The sequence below is a fragment of the Chiloscyllium plagiosum genome, unplaced genomic scaffold (genome assembly GCF_037043375.1).
Source record: "Chiloscyllium plagiosum isolate Xiang-an unplaced genomic scaffold, Cpla_swu_hap1 HiC_scaffold_28, whole genome shotgun sequence".
Lineage (NCBI taxonomy): Eukaryota > Metazoa > Chordata > Chondrichthyes > Orectolobiformes > Hemiscylliidae > Chiloscyllium > Chiloscyllium plagiosum.
The window spans coordinates 7,219,138-7,242,190 of NW_028270166.1; the positions used below are offsets into that span (position 1 = coordinate 7,219,138).

Here is a 23,053-nt window from a genome sequence, read left to right on the forward strand (position 1 = left end):
TCTGCCATAATGCATCAGAACATAGTGAGGGTGATAGAAGAAGAAGTATCACATGGTGAGTAGTTAGGGTATGGAAAGCACTGCCTGCAAATGTGGTGGAGGCACTTTAATTGAAACGTTCAGCAGGGGTTAGATGGTTATTTGGATAAAAATGGTGTGCAGGGAAACGGGGAAGAGAGTAGGAGATTGGGCACTATGGATTAGAACTAGTATAAGCACGGTGGACTGAATGGCCTCCTCCTACACTGTAATAATTCTGTGAGCAGGCTGGTTAGAATAGCTGTGCCTGGGCTGTCATCGATCAGGATTGGAGGTTGATGTACAAAGAAAGGACGTAAAGACCAAACCAATTAACTCTTCGTCCAATCATATTCAGTTAGTGCTAATAGTATTGTCACATATTCTCCTTTAGAGTCTCCAGTGAGTCACATCTGTCTTTCTCTCTGTCACTCTCTCTTTCTGTCTCTCTCTCTCTGTCTCTCTCTCTCTCTCTCTCCCCCTGTCTTCGTCCTGATCTGTTTCTCTTTATCTCGCCTGACTTACTTGCCTGGTACTCAATCATTCTTTGTGCGTGGACAGCAAGCAGAATGAATGTCTCGATTCAAGTGACCCTTCTTTAGAGCTGAGTTGGACTTGTGTTCTGAAGAACCGGTCACTAGACTTGAAACATTAACTCTGTTTCTGTCTCCACAGATGCTGCCTGGCCTGCTGGGTTTCTCCAACTATTTCTGTTTTTGCTTCATATTTTCAACACCCGCAGTTCCTTTGTTTTATTTTTATTCTTTGTGTGCATCTGGGAGATTCTTCCAGGAGAAGGATGCACCACGGGAAGGACCGAAGGCTCATGATGTTTCCTCCGACATTTATAGTGGTTTGTCTTTGCCCCTTCCCGGTTGTCAGTTCCAGCTGTCCATTGCAGTGGCCGGTATATTGGGTCCAGGTCGATGTGCTTATTAATTGAATCCCATGCAAGGACTGCACAAAACACTACATAGGACAAACAGGAAGACAGCTAACAGTCCGCATCCATGAACACCAACTAGCCACGAAACGACACGACCAGCTATCCTTAGTAGCCACACACTCAGATGACAAGCAACATGAGTTCGACTGGGACAACACTACTATTATAGGACAAGCCAAACAGAGAACAGCCAGGGAATTCCTAGAGGCATGGCACTCATCCACAGATTCAATCAATAAGCACAATGACCTGGATCCAATATACCGGCCACTGCAATGGACAGCTGGAACTGACAACCGGAAACGGCAGAGACAAACCACTATAAATGCCGGAGGAAACATCACAGAAGCGCTTCACAGGAGGCTCCCAAGCACTGAGGATGTCACCTAGACAGGGGACGAAACATCTGCAACACAAATTCCCAGCTAAGCGAACAGAACCACAACAACGACAAGCACAACTACTGAGATTTATGTAGCTCCTTTAACGAAATGAACCATCCACCCCACAGTGCTTCACGGGAGTGTCATAAGACAAAGAATGACATCAAATGGTCCTCCTGCTATCGGAAAAGTCTTGTGAAACTTGAAAGGGTTCAGAAAGGATCTAGACTAGATTAGATTAGATTCCTGACAGCATGGAAACACATCGTTTGGCCCAAAGGTCAATACCAATCCTTTGTAGAGTAACCCACCCAGACCCATTTTCGTACATTTACCCCTGACTAATTTACAAGGATGTTGCCTGAGTTGGAGGATTTGAGCTATAGGGAGAGGCTGAATAGGTTGGGGTTGTGTACCCTAGAACATCGGAGGCTGAGGGGTGACCTTATAGAGATTTACAAAATCACAAGGGGCATTGATAGGGTAAATAACCAAAGTCTTTTTCCTGGTGTAGGAGAGCCCAGAACTGGAGGGCATAAGTTTAAAGTGAGAGGGGAAAGATATGAAAGGGACCTAAAGGGCAACGTTTTTCACACAGAGGGTGGTGCATGTATGGAATGAACTGCCAGAGGAAGTGATGGAGGTTGGTATAATTGCAACATTTAAAAGGCATCTGGATGGGTATATGAATAGGGCGTTTTTAGAAGGATATGGATCAAGTGCTGGCAAATGGGACTAGATTAATTTAGGATATCTGGTCAGCATGGACAAGTTGGACTGAAGGGTCATCCTATTGTACATCTCAATGACTTTACGACTCCATCAAGCTAGGTAAGGAGATAATCAGGTGACCAAAAACTTGTTCAAACATTTAGATTTTAAGGAGTGTCTTAAAGGCGGGAAGTAAGGTAGGAAGGGAATTCCAGAGCTTGGGGCCTGGGCAATTTGAGACACAAGCAACCCGATGGAGCAAGTGAAATTAGGGAAATACGGGTACTAAAGGCCTGTACTGAAGGTGACCTATTTATAGATAAAGCCCTGCTCAGATTACCCCTCACCTTGAAGTGCACAGGTTCAGCCCACACCCTGCTGAGAAAAGAACTTGGAAAATGCATTTACTTAGAGCTGATGGTATTGTCATATATTCTCCTTTAGAGCCACCAGTGAGTCAGTTCCAGTGCGTCTCTCTCTCTGTCTCCCCTGCCATTATCCAGTTCTCTCTCTCTTTGCCTCACTGATTCACCTGCCCTTCAAATTTACAAATCGAACGTAATCAAATAATCAAATATCTCTGCATTTGCCATTCAAGCCACAGAAAAGTGCAAACCTGGTTTCACCACAGTCTTTAAATCATTGGGAACAGCTGTGTTTAGTAATAGGCCTGAGGTGAGTGTGAGCAGCGATGAAGGATGGCTAATTAAGTCAGGTTTGCAGCTTTGAAACCACATGTCTGTGGGAAACGTAGAGACATGAGAGATTTAATGGGGCAAAAAGATACTTTCAGAGACACAAAGGCAGTGGGCATGAGGCACAAGGCCATGAAGGGCAAGTGCAAAGTTACCTTGCTGACTCAGGAGCTAGAATCAGTTGCTATAAGTGATGGTCGTCACCTGCAAATTGACTGGAAATGCAGCTAGACACCTTAATCGGAAGATGATAGGTGTAGGCATCCATTAAATTGCCCAGAGCAGGGGAATGGGATTAATTGGTTTGCAATACCTGGCACAGGCATTGAAAGCCAAGCAGCTTTTCCCGGGATAACATTCTATGATGTTGTTTGTTTGAATATGTCTTATAGTCACACAGATAATGTTGGCCAGTTTTAGATTTGGATTCCTGACTGCTGCACCTCGCCCTGTGAGAGTGACCAAATGAACTGTTCACCTTTACAACAACAGGATTTTGCAAGGCCCTGGTTAGACTACTTATTGAGTTCCGTGTTCAGTTTTGGTTACCACACCTTAAAAGGTGTGCAGCAAAGTTACCAGTTCTCCAAGGGTTAGGTTATGAGCATTCCTTTCATGGGATGAAGGCATCATTGACAAGATCAGCACTTGTTGACCATCTCTCAAGCCCAGCTTCCTAGGGCCCTTCAGATGGATAACATTGCATTTGTCTGGAGTTATGTTATCATAGAATCCCTACAATGTGGAAACAGGCCATTCAGCCCACATTGACCCTCCAAAGGTCATTCCACCCAGATCCACCCCCTTACCCTATAACTCTGCATTTCCCGTGGCTCATCTACCTACCTTACACATCCCTGGACACTATGGGAAATTTAGCATTGCCAATCCATCTAACCTGTGCAGGCTTAGACTGTGGGAGGAAACCAGAGCACCCAGAGAGAATGTACAAACTCCACACAGACAGTTACCTGCGGGTGGAATTGAACCTGGGTCCCTTGTGCTGTGAGGCAGCAGTGCTAACCACTGAACCACCGTGCCACCCAGGTGCCACCAGGTAAGGATGGATGGATTTCCTTCTCCAATGACTGTTAGGGAACTAGATCTGCTTTTAAACAATGATTGTTCAGCAGTGAGAAACAATATTACATTTCAGATCTTTATTAATTGAATTTCTATCAGTTTCTGAGGTGGGATTGAAACTGTAGCTTCAGGTCATTAAACTGGATCTTTATCTTACTAGTCCCTCATCTTTACCAATAAATCCCCGAAATAAATTGTACAGCATGGAATTTCATACAATCGACTGGTATTCCCACAACTGTGGAAGGCAAAGGGGAGATTTGATTAAGATTTTAGGGTTTAGAATGGATTTGATCAGGCAGTAAGTGGTTGGGGGTGAGAGTGGGGTGTGAGGTGAGAAAGTCTAGGAAAAGGGAATAGAATAGAATCAGAATAGCCTTACCTGTCACATATACTTAATCAGTACAGTGAAAGGTTTATACGTCACCAATTACAGCGCTGATGTAGGTACAAAAATACCTCGGCACAGCTTCTTTAATTACAAGATCTTAGATCACAGAGAAATAAAATGTCCAGTATTACCGAAATAAACGTTCAGTTCAACAGACCGCGCTGGCACCAAGCTTCCAGTCCGCACCAGGCTTTTGCTTTACACTGTGTTGGAAAAATGCCTATGAGAGCTGGAAGGTCACCACACCATGCCAGGAGGCTCCTACGGGAGGAGGCAGCTGCGCCAGGGCTGGGAAGTTACCCTGCCAACACCAGGAGGCCCCTATGGGTGGCCGGGAGATTGCCCCGCCAACGCCAGGAGGCCCCTGTGGGCGGCTGGGTGATTACCCCACCAACGCCAAGAGACCCCCAGGACTGGCCGGGAGGTCGCCTCGCCAACGCCAGGAGGCCCCTGTAGGCGGCCAGGGGGTTGCCCTGCCAATGCCAGGAGCTCCCTATGGGTGGCTGGGAGATTGCCCTGCCGATGCCAGGAGGGTGGATACAACCTGTAAATCTGAGCCTCGTCAATCAGAAGAGATGTTATAAAACATTTCCTCACACAAAGGCTGTGGAACTCTGCCACCAAAAGCAGTAGATGTGAGCCCACTTAATTCTTTAAAATCTGAGATTAGTGGATTTTTGCTCGACATGGGTATTAAAGGAATTGGATGCATGTGATTATATGGAGATAAGGTATAGCTATAAGATAGTAAGGTAATGGCAAGCTATGATCTCATTAACTGTGACAGAACAGGCCTGAGGTGCTGTATAGCACCTTCTGTTCATTTATTCCCATCAAGTTCGTAATATCTAATTTTCTGACTCTGGTGTTTCCCAGTGATTTCCATATCTCAGCACTGCAGTCTGTTTTCCCATTTAATGCTCATCTCATCTTCACATGAGAATGGTTTTTGTGTGAAGTTACAAGTTTACGGAAGCATTGCAAACTCTGTTCTATTTTCAGACATTGCTTCATCGAATGCCACCGAGCTTCACTTGTGTGTTTGTTGTTTCCTTTTTATTTCTACACCCCGCATTCTGCCTCTCGCTGGGGTTAAAAGCTTCATGTGGGCAATTGATACAAAGGACTTTATCCAACCAGCTGATTGTCAAGATTTAAATGGAAAATCAATTCATTTGGAGTGTGGAAATTATTACCAAATGGATTTGATTTAACCAAAGGGCTTGTGAGGTCCTTTCAGAGGGAAATTCAATGTGGTGTTGTAATACAGTTAGATATAACCCAGCAGAACTTTCCTCCATAAAGTATATTGTCTTTCTATGTGGTAGGGATTCTGGATTTGCAGAGTTTGCAGTGTAGTTTGTTTTATTCACTTGTGGGTTACAGGCATTGCTAGCTGGTCAGCATTTATTGCCTGTCCCCAGCTGCCCTTGAATTGAGTCCCTTGCTAAACCATTTCAGACGGCTGTTGAGAATCAACCACATTTCTGTGGATCTGGAGTCACATGTAGGCCAGACCAGTTCTGAAGGACATTAGTGAGCAAGGTGGGTTTTTAATGATAATGTTTCATGGTTATCATTAGATTCTTAAGTCCAGATTTTTTTTTGTGTGGAATTCAAATTCCACCAACTGCTGCAGTGGGATTTGAACCCAGGCTTCTGAGTTGCTGAGTTTCTGGATTAACAGTCTACACCAGCCCAAGGCCTCCCCACATTTTGTAGATGGTATACAATTCTGCCATTACGTGTTGGTGATGAGGGAGTGAATGTTGAAACTGATGATGGGGTGCCAATCGTCACTGATGCATCGTGGCAACAGTGTGTACAATTTACAAGGTAACAGCATGTACCAACTACTGGATGAATTGTAATAGGCTCCTTAGACAGCATCTTCCAAACCAGCAATGTCTACCATGAAGGACAGCAGATAGATGGGAACACCACCACCTACCAGTTTCCATCCAAGCCACTTGAAAAATGCTGCTCCTTCAAGTGTTGTTGGGCTATATTCTGAGGGTTAGGTTAGTGCTTGCAAAATTTTGATCTACTAACGATGAAGAAATTATCAATGCACCTCTAAGTTTTGAAGTGGTCAGTTTGGAGGGAAACCTGGAGGTGATGGTGCTCCCACTGCCTAGGATCTTCAAGGAGAGGTGATCTCATTGAAACATTCAGGTCTCTGACAGGGCTTGACCAGGTAGACACTGAGAGGTTGTTTCTCACTGGCTGGGGACTCAAGAACATGGGGACATGGGTTCAGGGTAAGGGGTCAGTCATTTCGGGGAGATGAGGAGAAATCTCTTCACTCGAAGAGTTGTAAATCTTCACAACTCCACCCTGGGAGAGTTGTGGATGCTGAGTCAATATTTAAGGCTGGTGTAAACAGACTTTTTTCTCTTCCATGAATTGGGAGATATGGGGAGAGAATTGGAAGAGAGAGCAAATGAGACAAGAAGGCATAGGAGGTTTAGGCCAGTTAAAGCACAAGGGATGGAAATGTGTTGCTGGAAAAGCGCAGCAGGTCAGGCAGCATCTAGGGAACAGGAGAATCGACGTTTCGGGCATAAGCCCTTCTTCAGGGCACAAGGGAGTTTGGCAAGATTGAAAGATATATATTTTAATGCATTTGAGTCTGACAACCAGGCAGATGAGAGCACAAATTAAAACATGGGAATATGATGTCATTGCTGTCACTGACAAAGGGTTGGTGGGGGGTGGGGAGGCAGGATTGACAACTCAAAATTCCAGGATTCTGGGCCTTAAGCTGAGACAGGGAAGGAGGTAAAATGGTGTTGCAATATTGATCAGGAATCAATTACAGCAATAAGGAGGAATAACATCTTAGAAAGCTCCTCAACTGATGCCACATGGGTAGAACTTAAAAACTAAAAGGAGCAGCTAAGTGGCTGGGCATGTTCTTTAGACATTCAAACAGTTTGAGAGAAATAGGAGAGCAGACATGAAGATAAATTTCAGAGCAGTGAAAAAGTAATATGGTGGTGATCGTCGAGGATTTCATCTTCCCAATATTAACTGGGACTGTCATAGTAAGAAAGGTTTAGAGGGAACAGAATTCTTAAAATACATCCAGGACAGCTGTTTAAGTGAGGACACAGACGGCCCTACAAGACAAGGGGCAATTCTGGACTTAATTTGAGTTAGCGAAGCTGGGTTGAAATATCTGTGGGGCAATATTTTGCAGATAGTGATCATAACTCTATTAGATTCAAGATTGGACGAGGGCAAGGATGGGTCTGCAATCAAAGTTCTAAACTGGGCAAAGGCTGATTTTAATATGATTGGGTACAATTTGGCCAGAGTCTACTGGAAGCAGATACTTGCAGGCAAATCTATGCCAAGAAAGATAAAGGGTGGGAGCAACACGTCTAACGAACCTTGGATATCAAGATATACATGGGATTTGATAAAGAAATAAAGGGAAGCCTATGGCAGATATCAAAGACTCAAAGAGCAGAAGCCCTGGAGGAACTTTGAATATATTAGACAGAACTTAAAACGGAAATTAGGAGATCATAAAAGATAGCATGAAAATAACATGGAAGAATAATGGGCAGGTAAAATAGAGGATAAACCCAAGTTATTTTACAATTATATTAAAGGTAAAATGACAGCTAAAGAAAGAGTAGAGCCCATTAAGGAAACAGTGGTAATTTGTGAGTGAACTTGGTGGAAGTAGCTGAATGAATACTTTGCATCAGTGTTCATTAGTGAGAGGACAATGTGGCGATAGAAATAAGGGAGAAGGTCTGTAACGTTAGAAATTAGCATAGACAGCGAGGAGGCTGTGAGTGGCCTGGAATGCTGCGAAGTTAAGCTCCAGGGATGGATGGAACATCACAGGCTGTTAATGGGAGGAAATAGTGGGGTCACTGGCAATAAGTTTCAATTATCTCTGGCCACAGGAGAGATGCCATGGACAGGAGGAAAGACAGCCAATGTGGTACCATTATTCAGGAAGGGAGCAAGGGATAAACCAGGTGCCCATGGACTAGTCAGTCTAACCTCAGTGGTCTATATCCCGTGCCAGTACTTCTCTTAAATCTGCGAACTAAAACTATACACAGTGCTCCAAATGCAGCCTCATCAAGACTCTGTAAAGTTGCAATAAGACTTACCTATTTTTAAAGTCTGAACACTTTGCAAAAAAAGGGCAAAATGCCATTTACCTTCTAATTACTTGCTGCACCTGCATGCCAACTTTTTGTTGGGAAGTGGAACAGGATTGATGGGCTGTGTGGTCTATTCTTTTTCCTATTTCTCATGCTCTTATGTAACAGATGCCATGGATTTATGATCTTGAGCAAACAAACAATAGACTCCATTTTGGGGCCAGGTTTAGAGTTAACCACACCAGTGTGGGAATGACCAAGAATGGGTAAAGACAACAGGTTTCCATCCCAAAAGACCATCAGTGAAGTAGTAGGGTTTTCTTTGACAAGCCAACGAATCAGAGCTGAATTTGCATGCTTCCTTCTGTTAGTGATATTATAAAAGTCATGAAGATGGGTCTAATGGGATAATTGATTCCTGATGGATGTTGTTGTCAGTGTGAATCAATGTCTTCAAGTGAGGAGTGGAAGAGATTGCTGAAAAGGTGCTTTCAAAATTGGCATTAGGGTTGTTTTTAAGACAGACATTTGCAATTTTGATTCACTGTACTGAAGACTCGATTTGACTTGTATTAACGTCACTGACAACGACAACAGTGGGGGGGGGGGGGGGGGGGGGAGTTGAATGGAGTTATCGAGGACCCCATTTTAGCTCAGAAAAAATACTTACATTTATATTGCACCTCCCATGACCACTGGGCATCGAACAGTGTTGAAGATGTTTGTAAACTGCAGTCCCTGTTGCATTATGGGAAATGCAGCAATCAATTTGTATTTAGCAAGATCCGACAGGTGTAATAATCTATTTTTGCGATGTTGATTGAAGAATAAGAGAGCAGACAGAGCCTCTGTTTACCCTAAGAACGACTGGGGGGTGTCAGGGTAGATTAAGGCAATAAAACTGAAAAGTGTGAATACTTCCTTCTGGAATTGTGTCTCCCAATGTTAAGTTGCTTTTTTGATCTGATGCTGGGTCAACTGACCCAAGCTGACATTTGGGGAGGAGTCAGTCCAGGTCTCATCTCATAGTTAGGATCCAATCTAGTTGTAATCCAGAGCGACACTTGTTATGGAAACTGTGCCTCCCCCTTAATCCAGGTCTCACCCATAAGAGGAAGGACTTTGTGTCAGAAGGGTTTTAGTAGTCTCTGTGGGTTAGGAAGAGCGAGGTGTTTCTACAAGCCTCACAGGAAGTTCTTTAATTATGTCTTCTGGAACCCTATTCCCTTAACTAATGCCAGATCCCCGAAAGTCTTCTGCTCCCAACCGCTATCAAAGGGGTGAACAGAGTCACCAGATCCGATGTGACCTCTCACCACTCACACTGTCCACTCCCAGTGCCAATTAGATGGGCAGCTGCCAAGCCAGGCTCAGCTGGAACTGACCAAAATGTAAGGAGCTGTAGCCTGACTGATGGGGCTCAGTGATAGGGTTCAGGTTTCCTTAATTCCTTCTCTCTTTGTAAACTGCTTCTGGAACCCTGATGATTCTCCCCTAACCTCTCCCTCACTTATAAAATCAGGGCAGGGATTCCAGAGTCATGAGCCATCACTACTGAAGCTGTAGAAGCTACAATATTAACTTTTATTTTTTGAATTCCTAACCAGCTGGTGATGTACAGCCATCCACAAAGCAAAGGGTGAATCTTGAAGGAGCTTCTCCATTTGAAAATTCAGAGCGACTGATCCCACAACTGTCCGCGGCACAGGGAGGGGACGAAAGTTCAAACACAGTGACGCCTATTTCAGGCAAGCTGTCCTTCAAAGAATGGCCCTTACTCTCTGGGACTGAACTCACTGAGCTGTCAAAGCAAGTGGAGGAACCACCATCCCATAATCTCACTGTCACACAGCAGACAGTGCAGGAACATCTGGAGCGACACACCCCAACAGCTGATTCAGAGCAGCCCCATTTCTCTGGAAAAGACTCTTCACTCTCCATTCACTCAGAGGAACACAACTTAAGCCCAACTGCCTCCAGCAATTTAGCCCCAGTCAACAGCAGGAACTCTTCTGGTAATCTGCTTGATGTGTTAAATGAGCTGGACATTTCTGAAGGAAGTGGACTGGACTATAGTGGTGACCACTTTGATAACTCAACCAGGGGAATGACCTTGGCTAGTTATGCAAGCCCAACCGTGACAGCTGAGGGGCCAAAGGAGGAAGTATCTCACAATTCCAGTGACCTGATTCAAGCAAGCCCAGCTCTCGTAGCACTTGACGTTGTGACCAGTGCATTTAATCCAGAAGAGAAAGCCAATGCAACACAAGGTCAAACATCTGAAAGAGAGCCAACACAACAGCCAGAGTCCACTACTCTCAACAGAGCGTCTCCTGGCATTTCAACGCCTTCAGCTTCCTCAGATTCAGATGGATTCAATCTGCAAGCTGTTACTGTGAGTTTATTGGCTAAAGAGATGAAATCGGACATTGTTGTTATTGGTGAATCCAATGAGTTGCCTCCACCAGGGCCAGAGCCTATGTCCAAAAATGAGCTTGACACTGACTGGGAGTTCTTAGGGAAACAATTCTTGAAAAGCAAGGCAACTGAAGTTATGACTATTGAACTTTCCAACCAGCAACTTGATAATCTACCCATCATCGAACCTGAAACAACTGAGAGCATTATTAAAGACACAACTGTAGTTACAGAGCGAGTCTTAACCAGTGCATCACAAGCGTCGTTGTATATTCCAACTCCTTCTCACATTGTGACTGATCCAAAGGCATGGCTGCAAGTTGTCACAGGTAAGTACATTCTCAATCATACAGTTGTTACTTGTTCTACTTGAACCCTCAGTATTAGACAACTCTGGCCAAGAATGAATAGAATAAGGGATGTTGGTACTTAGTGTGCCTTTCATAACAATTTAGGCAATATTGAATCATTAATATGCATGAATATTGGAAATAGCTTGAGGTATAATTATTGCATGTGTACATTGCCTTCAAATGAATTTAGCTTTAAGGTTACTGTGTGCTGTGTGTAAACAATATTGTGACTCTGCCCGCCAGTTACTCTATTGAGGGTTTACAAGGCCTGCACACAGAAGTCAGTTAATCTGCCCTAATGATTGCTTCATAACTTGTGATGTGATTTACTGTTTTAATTAAACTAACATACAGAGTTAATCAATCCAAGGCAATTGACTGAGTAGACCCTTACCATTAAGATAGCACAGTTTACACTTTGGGCAGCATAGGGCATTTATGGTGCAGTGGTAGTGCCTCTGTCTCTGGATCAGAAGGTTTAGGTTCAAGTCCCACCTCCTCTAGAGGTGTATCTCTGAGCATGTTGATTAAGAATACCTGCACTGTGGATGGGATTGGCAATCTAGGTGCAGTTGAAATTGTACAAGCTTTTCCAGAATAAGTTAAGCTTCAAGTTTCTCCCAACTTATTTTTATAACCATGACATCAAACCTGATGTGACTCTGCAATCAATCATAACTTTTGCTGTTGCATTGAAATATTTCCTGATATATTTAAGAGCACAGTTGTTTCTTCCATGTAATTGAAAATGAGTTTACTGCAAAAAATGAATGATTTTGCTAAATTGCTAGTCTCTCACCTGTGGGTAACCTGATTTAAAATTAGTAGCATTCAAAGGAGTGATTCAGAACATTTATTAGAATCTTGCTGAAAAGACAGGCATTTTCTAACATTTTTCCACTTGCACTAATCAGGACAAAAGCAAGAATACCAGAATTCAAACAATGATCATAATTTATACCACAGAGGACAAGGATGCTGATTCGTCGGCAAGTTGACTCTGAGTGGCCAAACCTGTTGTTATGGTGAAGTTTGAATTACCCAGGAGTCTGGGGAGTCTCTATTTCCCTGACATTTTCAACATATGATGTGGAGATGCAAGTGTTGGACTGGGCTGGACAAGGTCAAAGATCAAATGACACCAGATTATAGTCCACCAGGTTTATTTGATATGAAACCTATTGGACTGTAACCTGGTGTCATTTGATTTTTGACCTTGTCCACCGCTATATCAAATAAACCTGTTGGACTGTCATCTGGAGTTGTTCCATTTTCAATATAGCACACCTTGGCCAATCAGAGTTGACTTTCCAAACAGTCATCAGGGAAATCCTGGGTTTCTAAAGAGGAAAGGCTTAGTCTGTACTTATTGGAATTCGGAAGAATGACAGGCGATCTCATTGAAACACATAAAATTCAAAGGGGACTTGATGGAGCAGATGTTGTAAGATTGTTTCCCCTTATAGGGAATTGAAAATTAGGGAGTACAATTTAAAAATGATGAATCTCTCATCTAAGATAGAGGTAACAAGGAATACCTTTGAAATTTGAGGCTGAGTTAGGCAGGTTTTGGATCTATAGGGAAATCCAGGGTTATGGGGGTTGAGTACAGGCAGATAGTAGAGTTAAGATCACCATCAGATTATCAAAGATCTTATTTAATGGTGAGGTAGGTGGGCTGAATCACCTACTCCCATCTCTAAAATTGTAATGGGTATCACAAAGGGATATAGATAGACCTGGTGATAGGGCAAAACTGTGTCAGATGGAGTTCAAAGTAAGCAGATATGAAGTTGTCCATTTTGGACTGGATATGGATTGATCAGGGATTTTCCAGTTAAATACAGTGAATAATCAAAAAAGTCTTCATGTCCGTAAGGCTTCAAAATATCATGAATTGGTGCAGAAAGTAATCAAGAATGCGAACGGAATGCTAACCCTTATATCTGGAGGATTGGAGTACAAGGATCAGAAGTTATGCTGCAGTTACACAAAACCCTGGTTGGTCTAAACGAAGAGTCTGTGAGCAGATCTGGGCACCACTCCTTAGGAAGGACATATTAACTTCAGAGGGAGTGCAACGTAGGTTTACATGAATGTCAGCTGGACTTCAGGAGTTATGTTATGAGGAGAGATTATACTCAGAGAGTAGTAAGGGTATGGAATGCTTTGCCTGCAACGGTAGTAGATTTGCCAAGTTTAAGTGCATTTAAGTCGTCATTGGACAGGCATATGGACGTAAATGGAACAGTGTAGGTGGGATGGGCTTCAGATTAGTACGACAGGGCGGCGCAACATTGAGGGCCGAAGGGCCTGTACTGCGCTGTAATGTTCTATGTTCTATGTTAAATTAAGTCTGGTTTTAACTCGAATTTAAAAGGTTAAGGAGTGATCTGATCAAAGCATTCAAGATATTAACAGAAAAAAAAACACATGAATAGATTAAGATAAACTATTTCCACTGGTTGGACATTTTAGAACTAGGGGCATAGTCTGAGATTTAAGGCCAGACTGTTCAGGAGAGATGTTCGGAAGCTCTTCAACACACAAAGGCTGGTAGATGTTTGGAACCCTCTCCCACAAATGGCAGTGGGTGCTGGATCAGTTGTTAGTTTTTAATCTGAGACAGATACATTTTTGTGGTTATGAGCCGAAGGCAGTTAGATTGAGTTAGGCCACAGGTCAGCCATGATATTATTACATGATGGAACAGGCTTGAGGGGGTGATTGGCGGACTCCTGTTCCTGTGTTCCTTTCTGTTTCTATCTGTATCCGACACACACTAGACAATATTATTATGCTGAAACTTGAACAACAATCTGCAGTTACATAGAACCTTTCATGCAACAAAATGTCCCAAGGTCCCAACAAAGTTTGACTTTGAGACAGTGAAGCTCATATGAGGTGAGTTTCTCCAGTGTATTGATCAATATTTACTTACCAACATGATCAATCAGCCTTTAATGTCATTGGCGTGTGAGAGAGCTTGCTGTGTGCTAAGTGGTTGCCTGTTTCCTACATTGTGACAACTGCGGTGCTGCTGGTGAGTTACACTTCCCTCAGGGAATCTGAGTTGCTGCGTATTCGTTCACCTGCATCAATAGTGATACTAACTCCAACATACTTTCTCAAACACACACTGATCAGCAATCTCTCCCACTCTTACTTCCTGCCTTTGGTGTCCAATGGAAGGTGATTCTCAAACTGTTTGGCCAACCCACCATCCTCCCCAGGGGCTTCAGGTTCTGTAGTTGGACTCAAACCCAGGGCTTCTGGTTCAGAGCAGGGGCAGCACTCACTACAACACAAGAGCCTCTCCTGGAAGCTGATGTGACCTCCTTGATTTTTAAGGATCTGTAAATCTTTGTGGGGAACATCATTGAGAGAAGCAGTCTCTGATTTCCCTACCTCCATTGGCGGTTCCCATCTCTCACAATGTCAGTGCTAGAGGGTCTCCTACTGGTAATCATGGAAGCTCTACAATGCAGAAATATGCATCGAATATGCACTGACCCTTCGAAAAGCATCATGCCCAGACCTAGCCCCTGACCCCCTCTCTTGTAATCCTGCAATCACCATGGCCAATGCACCTAACCTGCACATCCCTGGACACTACTGGGCAAATTAGCATGGCCAATCTAGCAACCTGCATATAGAATCATAGAGGTTTACAGTATGGAAACTGGCCCTTCAGCCCAACTTGTCCATGCCACCCAGATTTTACATTAAACTAATCCCATTGCCTGTGTTTGGTCCATATCCCTCCATACCTATCCAATCCATATACCTGTCTAAATGTCTCTTCAATGGTGAAATTGTATTCACCTCTGACAGCCTTCTCCAGACACTCACCATTCTCTGTGTGAAAAAATTGCCCCTCTGCACCCTTTTGTATCTTTCCCCTCTCACCTTAAACCTATGCCCTCTAGTTTTAGACTCCCCGCTCATGGGTAAAAGCCTTTGGATTGTGGGAGAAAACCAGACCACCTGGAAGAAACCCACACAGACACGGAGAGATTGTGCAAACTCCACGTAATCACCCAAGGTTGGAATCAGACAGGGGTCTCTTGCGCTGTGATACTGTGATAGTGCTGACCACTGAGCCACTATGCTGCCCAATCTTGGGAGACCATCCACCATTCTTAATTGGACAGGGGTCCCAGAGGCACCTTCTTATAAAGCAGCCCTCTGTTCCTCGATGAAGCAGACCAACATTCCTTCCCAGAATGGGATCAGCACCCAGGAACAGGCTTTGAATCCCCTTGAGTTCAATTACACGTTGGCATTTTCTGATCCTTTAAGACATGTTGCAGCGGTCTATCGGCCTCCTTTACTCTAATCCAATAGTCACCCATTGGTACATCTATCATTGCAGTCGCAGAGTGTGTTGCTGGAAAAGCACAGCATGTCAGGCAGCATCCGAGGAGCAGGAGAATCGATATTTCAAGCATAAGCCCTTCATCAGGAATGAGGCTTGTGGCCCAAGGGGGCTGAGAGATAAATGGGAAGAGGGGTGGGGCTGGGGGAAGGTAGCTGGGAATGCGATAGGTCGATGAAGGTGGGGTTGAAGGTAATAGATCAGAGAGGAGGGTGGAGCATCTATTATTGTATTTAATCAACCTTTTACAGAAGGTAGCAATGGCTTAAAGTATCTCTTCAATCACAAGTACGTTCCTGAGATCATCAACATGTCTGAAAAGAGAGGCCTACACAAATATTTACATTTTAAAATTACTCATTTCTAAAAATACTCGAGTCATGACTCCTCTGAATTCTACTCAGATTGCTGTGTTGTCAGAGTTTGAATTTTTTTCCAATGTAAGCCTGCAAATGAATAATAAAAAAAACAATTATTGTCAAATTGATCCACCAAAGGTTTACGGATGACACAGATGCTTTTTCATGAGTGTCAGAGGATCCTCTCCGGGACTGAGCTTGCATCCTGGAGGGAGGAAATAGAAACGGGGTTTATTTAATGGTTAGAGCCCTGCCTGGGTAGTGGGGAATACTGATTAAAGTAAAGGATTTTGACCATAATGGTCCCTGTCTTTGCATGAAAGCAGGTTCCTTGCTGAATGCTCTGGGAGTGGGAGAACCCATCAGAGGTCCAATCAGCAGGTGGCATAGTGCCTAGCACTGCTGCATCACAGCGCCAGGGATCTGGGATCGATTCCATTTTTGGGAAACTGTGTGGAGTTTGCACATTCTCCCAATGTCTGTGTGGGTTTTCTCTGGGTGCTTAGTTTTTGTCCCACAGTCCAAAGGTGTGCAGGTTAGGTGGATTGGCCGTGCCAAGCTGCCCATAATATCCAGGCTAAGTGGATTGGCCAAAGGGAAGGCAGGGTTACAGGGTAGGGGAGTGGGTCTGGGTATTGATGAGGGGGCAGTGTGGAGTCGATGGGCTGAATGGCCTGCTTCCACACTGTAGCGATTTTATGAGGTCTTCAAGCTCCAGGTGGTCAGTCAACTGCAGTACAGGACATCGAACAGAGAAGGTGTTGCAACAAGAATCTGCTCTCTTGGCCATTAAAAAAAATTCTGATAAAGGGAGAAATGGGAAAAGCAGCCAGGCCACCGTTTTGGGAATTGGGAAGGATAAAGGAATGCCTGGGCAGGCAAGTCTGGAAATGCTGCCCTCTGGCACTGAGTGCCCACTTGCAGAATGCCCTCCTGCTGAGCTGGGAAGCTAGAGATTGACCGGCAAAACACTGGTTGGTCATAGAGTCATAGAGATATACAACACAGAAAAAGGCCCTTCAGCCCATCATGTTTGTGCCATGCAAAAACAGCCAGCTAATTATTCTAATCCCATCTTTTTATATAGAGTTACAGAATCATACAGGATAGTAACAGACCCTTCGGCCCATCTTGTCCGTGCTGACAAGGTTTTCTAAACTGAACTAGCCCCACTTACGAGCCTTTGGCCCATATTCCTCTTAAACCCTTCCTATTCATATACCCATTCAAATGCCTTTTAAATGTTGTAATTGTACCCACCTCTACCACTTCCTGTGGCAGCTTGCTCCATACACACACCAACCTCTGTTGTCCCTCAGATCCCTTTTGAATCTTTTCCTTCTCATCTTAAACCTACACCCTCCAGTTATGGACCTGCCCACTCCCTACTTACCCTATCGATGCCCCTCATGATTTTATAAACTTCTTTAAGGCTACCTCTCAGCCTCCTATGCTCCGGGGAAAACAGCCCCAGCCTATTCAGCCTCACCTTATAACTCAAAGCCTCCAGTCTCAGTGACATCCTGGTAAATCTTTTCTGCACCCTCTCCAATTTAATAACACGTTTCCTGTAGAAACAAGTCCTAAAAGTACCATTAATTAGGCCCTGAATGAATCTGATTCCTTCTGTACCTTGCTGGGCCTGAAAATGCTCCCCCCCCACCTCCCCACATCACAGTGGCCATTGCCAGGTACAGTGGCTGCAATTAAACACGCTGCCTTGCATGGCACATTTGGCAACCACTTACCCCCCTACCACCACTTCTACCACCATCTGTTCCTGTCAAGGGAGACATGGAGGTATGTGGCTGCAAAAGTTCAGCTCTTGATCCCAGTTTGCTGATCCTTCTCTGCCCAGTGAGTAGGTCACATGGCCATCAGCTGGCCAAAGGACTAGCTTTGGCCATGAGACATGTTCTACTGTAACTGATGGCTTTAGCTGCTCCTGTACTACAGTTTTCAGAAGGAGAGATGCAGAGAACTGGAAAGAGAACAGCCATAAGCTGTGGTTAATTTTCTTACGTGTCTATTATTCTCTGAACTTTATATCTAATCATCACATCTCATGAACCAAAGCCAGCCAACATCGCCTCCTGATTGAAACCCCTCACCGAATGATTTTCCACAATAAAGTGAAGTCAATCATGACACGAAGCAGGAGAATTCACAGTAAATCACATGTAATGGGATCATGGTTCAAATCTGTAAATGTAGTTAAAAACCTAGTAAGGGAGCAGCATGATAAATGGCACAGCTATAATCCTGAATTTACAGAAAGGAAATGAGACAATGCCAGTCATAAATCTGCCTATGTCCTTTCCACAACCTATATCTTGAACAGAAGATTCCCAGTTGTCAAACACTTTTAAGTCCTTCATGTTTAACAAATTAAGACGTTATCATTGAAAGAGAAATGGCCTAATCTTCAAATATGAAATCAAACGACTCAATTTCCTCAATAATTAATTGTCCATTGGGCTTTGTAGAGAAAGAGATTTAATGGGCTTAACTGACACACAGGGTAAATGACATCCTCACTTCATGGAACTTATTCAACTCCTGTTTTCTGGATGAGCTTTTGACTCCAGCATTTGAAAATTCCTCAAAAGAACTAGAAACCAAATGCATGGGGAGGTAAGGGTTCCGTCCAGTGTCCATGGGAAGCCATATACCTTTCGAATGTTCACTTGATGAAATATACAATGCGACAAACAGTCTTGAGACGGAGGTAGTTGGTGACTTCAACCAGGCCAAACTCAAGAATGTGCTACCAAACCATCACCAACACATCTCCTGTCCCACCCAGAGGTCTGAACATTCCTGACCATTGCTATACAATCATCAAAGATACCCAGCACTCCATTGCCCATCCTCCTTTCGTAAAATCAGATCACAGTGCTGTGCCCCTTCTCCCAGCTTACAACCGCACATTGACATGTGAAGATCCAGTACAGAGAGCAGTGCAGTGTTGGTTGAGGCAAAGGAAGGGTTTCTACGGGACTGCTTAGAGTCAGTGGATTGGTCCACATTTAAGAATCCAACAGCCAACCTAAGCGATTATGCCACTACCGTCACAGATTTCATGAGTGAGACGGCAGACTGTGTGTGAAAAAGTTAATCATAATGTTCCCCAACCGGAAACCATGGATGACCCAGGCGATCCACTCCCTGCTGATGTCCAGGTTTGAGGCATTCAAGTTGGGTGACCCTGACATATACAGGAACTCCAGGTACAACCTTCACAAGGCCATCAGAGACACCAAGAGGCAATAGCAAACTTAGCTTGAGATGCAGACTAACCACATGGACAAGGCTTACATGGTGCAACACATACAAAGCAAAGTCAAACAGAATCATGTGCGACAGGACATCTCCAATCAATGAACTCAGTGCACTGGAAACCAATTCTTGTTTCTCACAAAACTGCCACTTAAAAGTAACATCAAAAAATAAAACAATTCCAAACGAAGGCTTTGATGAGGTGAGCTCTGGTCAGTCATGTAGATCTGGGGGGTCACCAAATGCATGGAGAGTGCTTTTTACCAGAGCAGCATCAGGTCTGTTAGAGGCCCACAGACAGAATAGACAAATAGATTCACATCTCCCAGCCTGGGAATCTGAAGCAATGCTCAGCCATTCTAATAATGAGCTCTAAAGAACAGCTCAGCAGAATCTCAGAATTGTACATTTGCAGGTACAAACCATTTTGTTTTAGAATCCCATGATCCAATCAAGAAAATCCATGATGCAAATTTTAATTTCCTTTTGGTTCCACAACCCCTTCTACCTTGGTATTGTCCTACAGGTTCTGTACTTCCTCCTATATCAAAGATTCTGCAGAAACCACACCTTTCCTTCGCTTGCACCATTCTCCTGCATTTGCTAGCCTTCCTACATCCATAATGTTCTCCTGGCTCTAGAGTCATTCCCACCAATGAAACGTGTTGGGATTTGAATTTGTACTCACAAAGCATCAGCCTGTGACGTTATCATTGCCCCACCCATCTCCCCCATATTATTTTCTACAAACGTGCTTATCCAGCTTCCCCATCTCAAATGCATCCATGATGTTTATTTCAATTTCTCCATCAAGAGCAAAGAACAAAGAACAAAGAAAATTACAGCACAGGAACAGGCCCTTAGGTCCTCCAAGCCTGCACTGATCCATATCCTCTATCTAAATCTGCCATCTATTTTCTAAGGATCTGTATCCCTCTGCTCCCTGCCCATTCATGTACCTGCCGAGATACATCTTAAATGACACTATCGTTCCCATCTCTACCACTTCCGCTGGCAACGCGTTCCAGGCACCCACCATTCTCTGCTTAGAGAATGTTCTACATATATCTCCCCTAAACTTTTCCCCTCTCACCTTGAACTCGTGACCCCTAGTAATTGAGTCCTCCACTTTGGGAAAAAGCTTCTTGCTATCTACCCTGTCTACACCTCTCATGATTTTGTAGGCCTCAATCAGGTCCCCCCTCAACCGCCTTCTTTCCAATGAAAATAACCCTAATCCACTCATATCGAACACCCTCCATACCAGGCAACATCCTGGTGAACTTCCTCTGCACCCTCTCCAAAGCATCCACATCCTTCTGGTAATGTGGCGACCAAAACTGCATGCAGCGTTCCAAATGTGGCGGAACCAAAGACTTATACAATTGTAACACAACCTGCCAACTCTTGTATTCCATACCCCATCCGATGAAGGAAAGCACACCTTGACCACTCTACTGACCTGTATTACCACCGTTTGGGAACAATGGACCTGAACACCCAGATCTCTCTGTATATCAATTTTCCCCAGGACTTTTCCATTTACCATATAGTTCACTCTGGAATTGCATCTTCCAAAATGCATCACCTCTGCCATTTCTCTGCCCAACTCTCCAATCTATCTGTATTTTGCTGTATTCTCTGACAGTCCCCTTCACCAGCTGCTACTCCACCAATCTTAGTGTCATCTGCAAACTTGCTTTACACATTCCTCCAAATCATTATGTTTATCACAAACAACAGTGGTCCCAGCATGGATCCCTGTGGGACACCAGTGGTCACAGGTCTCCATTTTGAGAAACTCCCTTCCACTACTACTCTCTGTCTCCTGTTGCCCAGCCAGTTCTCTATCCATCTAGCTAGAACACCCTGGATCCTACGCGACTTCACCTTCTTCATCAGCCTACCATGGGGAACCTTATCAAACGCCTTACAGAAGTCCATGTAAGTGACATCTACAGCCCTTATCTCATCAATCAACATTGTCACCTCTTCAAAGAATTCTATTAGGTTTGTAAGACATGACCTTCCCTGCACAAAACCTTACTGCCTGTCACTGATAAGACCGTTTTCTTCCAAATGGGTATATATCCTATCCCTTAGTATCTTCTCCAGTAGCTTCTCTACCACTGACATCAGGCTCACTGGTCTGTAATTACCTGGATTATCCCTGCTACCTTTCTTAAACCAGGGGACAACATTAGCAATTCTCCAATCCTCTGGGACCTCTCCTTTTTTCACGGATGCTGCAAAAATATCTGTTAAAATCCCAACTATTTCCTCTCTTGCTTCCCTCAGTAACCTGGGGTAGATCCCTGGGGACTTGTCCACCTTAATGCCTTTTAGAATACACAACACTTCCTCCCTCCTTACACCAACTTGACCTAGAGTAATCAAACATCTATCCCTAACCTCAACATCGCCATGTCCCTCTCCTTGGTGAATACCAATGCAAAGTACTCATTAAGAATCTCACCCATTTTCTCTGACTCCACGCATATCTTTTCTCCTTTTTCCTTGAGTGGGCCAACCCTTTCCCTCATTACCCTCTCGCTCCTTATATATGAATAAAAGGTTTTGGGATTTTCCTTAACCCTGCTCGCTAAGGATATCTCATCACCCCTTTTAGAAGTCTTCATTCCTCATTTCAAATTGGTCCTACATTCCTGATATTCTTCCAAAGCTTTGTCTGTTTTCAGTCGCTTACACCTTGTGTATGCTTCCTTTTTCCTCTTAGCCAGTCTCACAATTTCACCTGTCATCCATGGCTCCCTAATCTTGCCATTTCTATCCCTCATTTGCACAGGAATATATCTCTCCCAAACTCTAATCAACCTCTCTTTAAAAACCTCTCACATGTCGAATGTGGATTTCCATTCAAACCACTGCTCCCAATCTACATTCCCCAGCTCCTGCCGAATATTGGTATAGTTGGCCTTCTCCCAGTTTAGCTCATCCTTTGGGACCACGCCCATGTTTATCCATGAGTATCCTACAACTTATGGAATTGTGATCACTATTCCCAAAGTAATCCCCCACTGAAGCTTCAACCACCTGGCCGGGCTCATTTCCTAATACCAGATCCAGTATGGTCCCTTCACGAGTTGGACTACTTGCATACTGGTAAGTGATTTCCTTCTCCTCACTTGTCTTCATTTATATAGCACCTTTAGCAAGGTGCTGCACAGGAGCAAAAGTTCACCCATGAGGAGACATGAAATTAAATGACTGAAAAGTTCGTCAAAGCAGAATACTTAAAGTCGTGTCTTAAAGAAGGAGAACACCGAAGTTTAGGGAGGGAGTTCAAAAGTGAGGCCCTATGGTGAAGAAATTAGTATCAGGCATGTTCAAGAGTCCAAAAAATTTGAAGTGGAAAAATGAGATGATTTATGGTTAATTTTAGCAAGAGTTAGATAGATATTTTTCAACAAAGGAGCTTTACTTACATAGACATTCATTGACCACGCCCAACTCTGTCCTCAAGCACAAGTGAGAGTTACACACAAAACATCGATTTCTCCACCTCCTGATGCTGCCTGTTCTTCCAGCCTCCTGCTTGTCAACTCTGTCCTGAGGCAGTTTGATCCTTAAAAAGGTATTGGAGAGCACTGGTATCTCAGAGCTTGTGCAATTGTAAGAGATAGCAACAACGTTTCTCTTCTAGCAGTTCACTCACCATGGAGTATAACCTGTGACCAAAACACCCAACTGGAGTCCTCTAACATGGGGATGCTTTGGTAGTCCAGCTGGAAGGATATCGACCAACCAGGAAATGCCTTTGTTCTCCAGCAGCACATTGATTGACACGATCTGTGAAGAGAAATCAGAGTTCACCTTCCTCAGAAGGGTCACTGGACATGAAACGTTAACTCTGATTTCTCTCCACAGATGGTGCCAGACCTGATGAGC

General features: G+C 43.9%; 1 protein-coding gene across 1 annotated transcript in view; it reads left to right on the plus strand.

Moving 5' to 3' along the window:
- The window catches only part of ncanb (neurocan b), a 264,974-nt gene that overhangs the window by 126,842 nt on the left and 115,079 nt on the right, over positions 1-23,053 (plus strand). Inside the window, exon 7 of the mRNA XM_043721435.2 lies at positions 9,965-11,104. Coding sequence (XP_043577370.2) covers positions 9,965-11,104 — 1,140 coding nt within the window. The remainder of the gene's footprint in view (positions 1-9,964; positions 11,105-23,053) is intronic.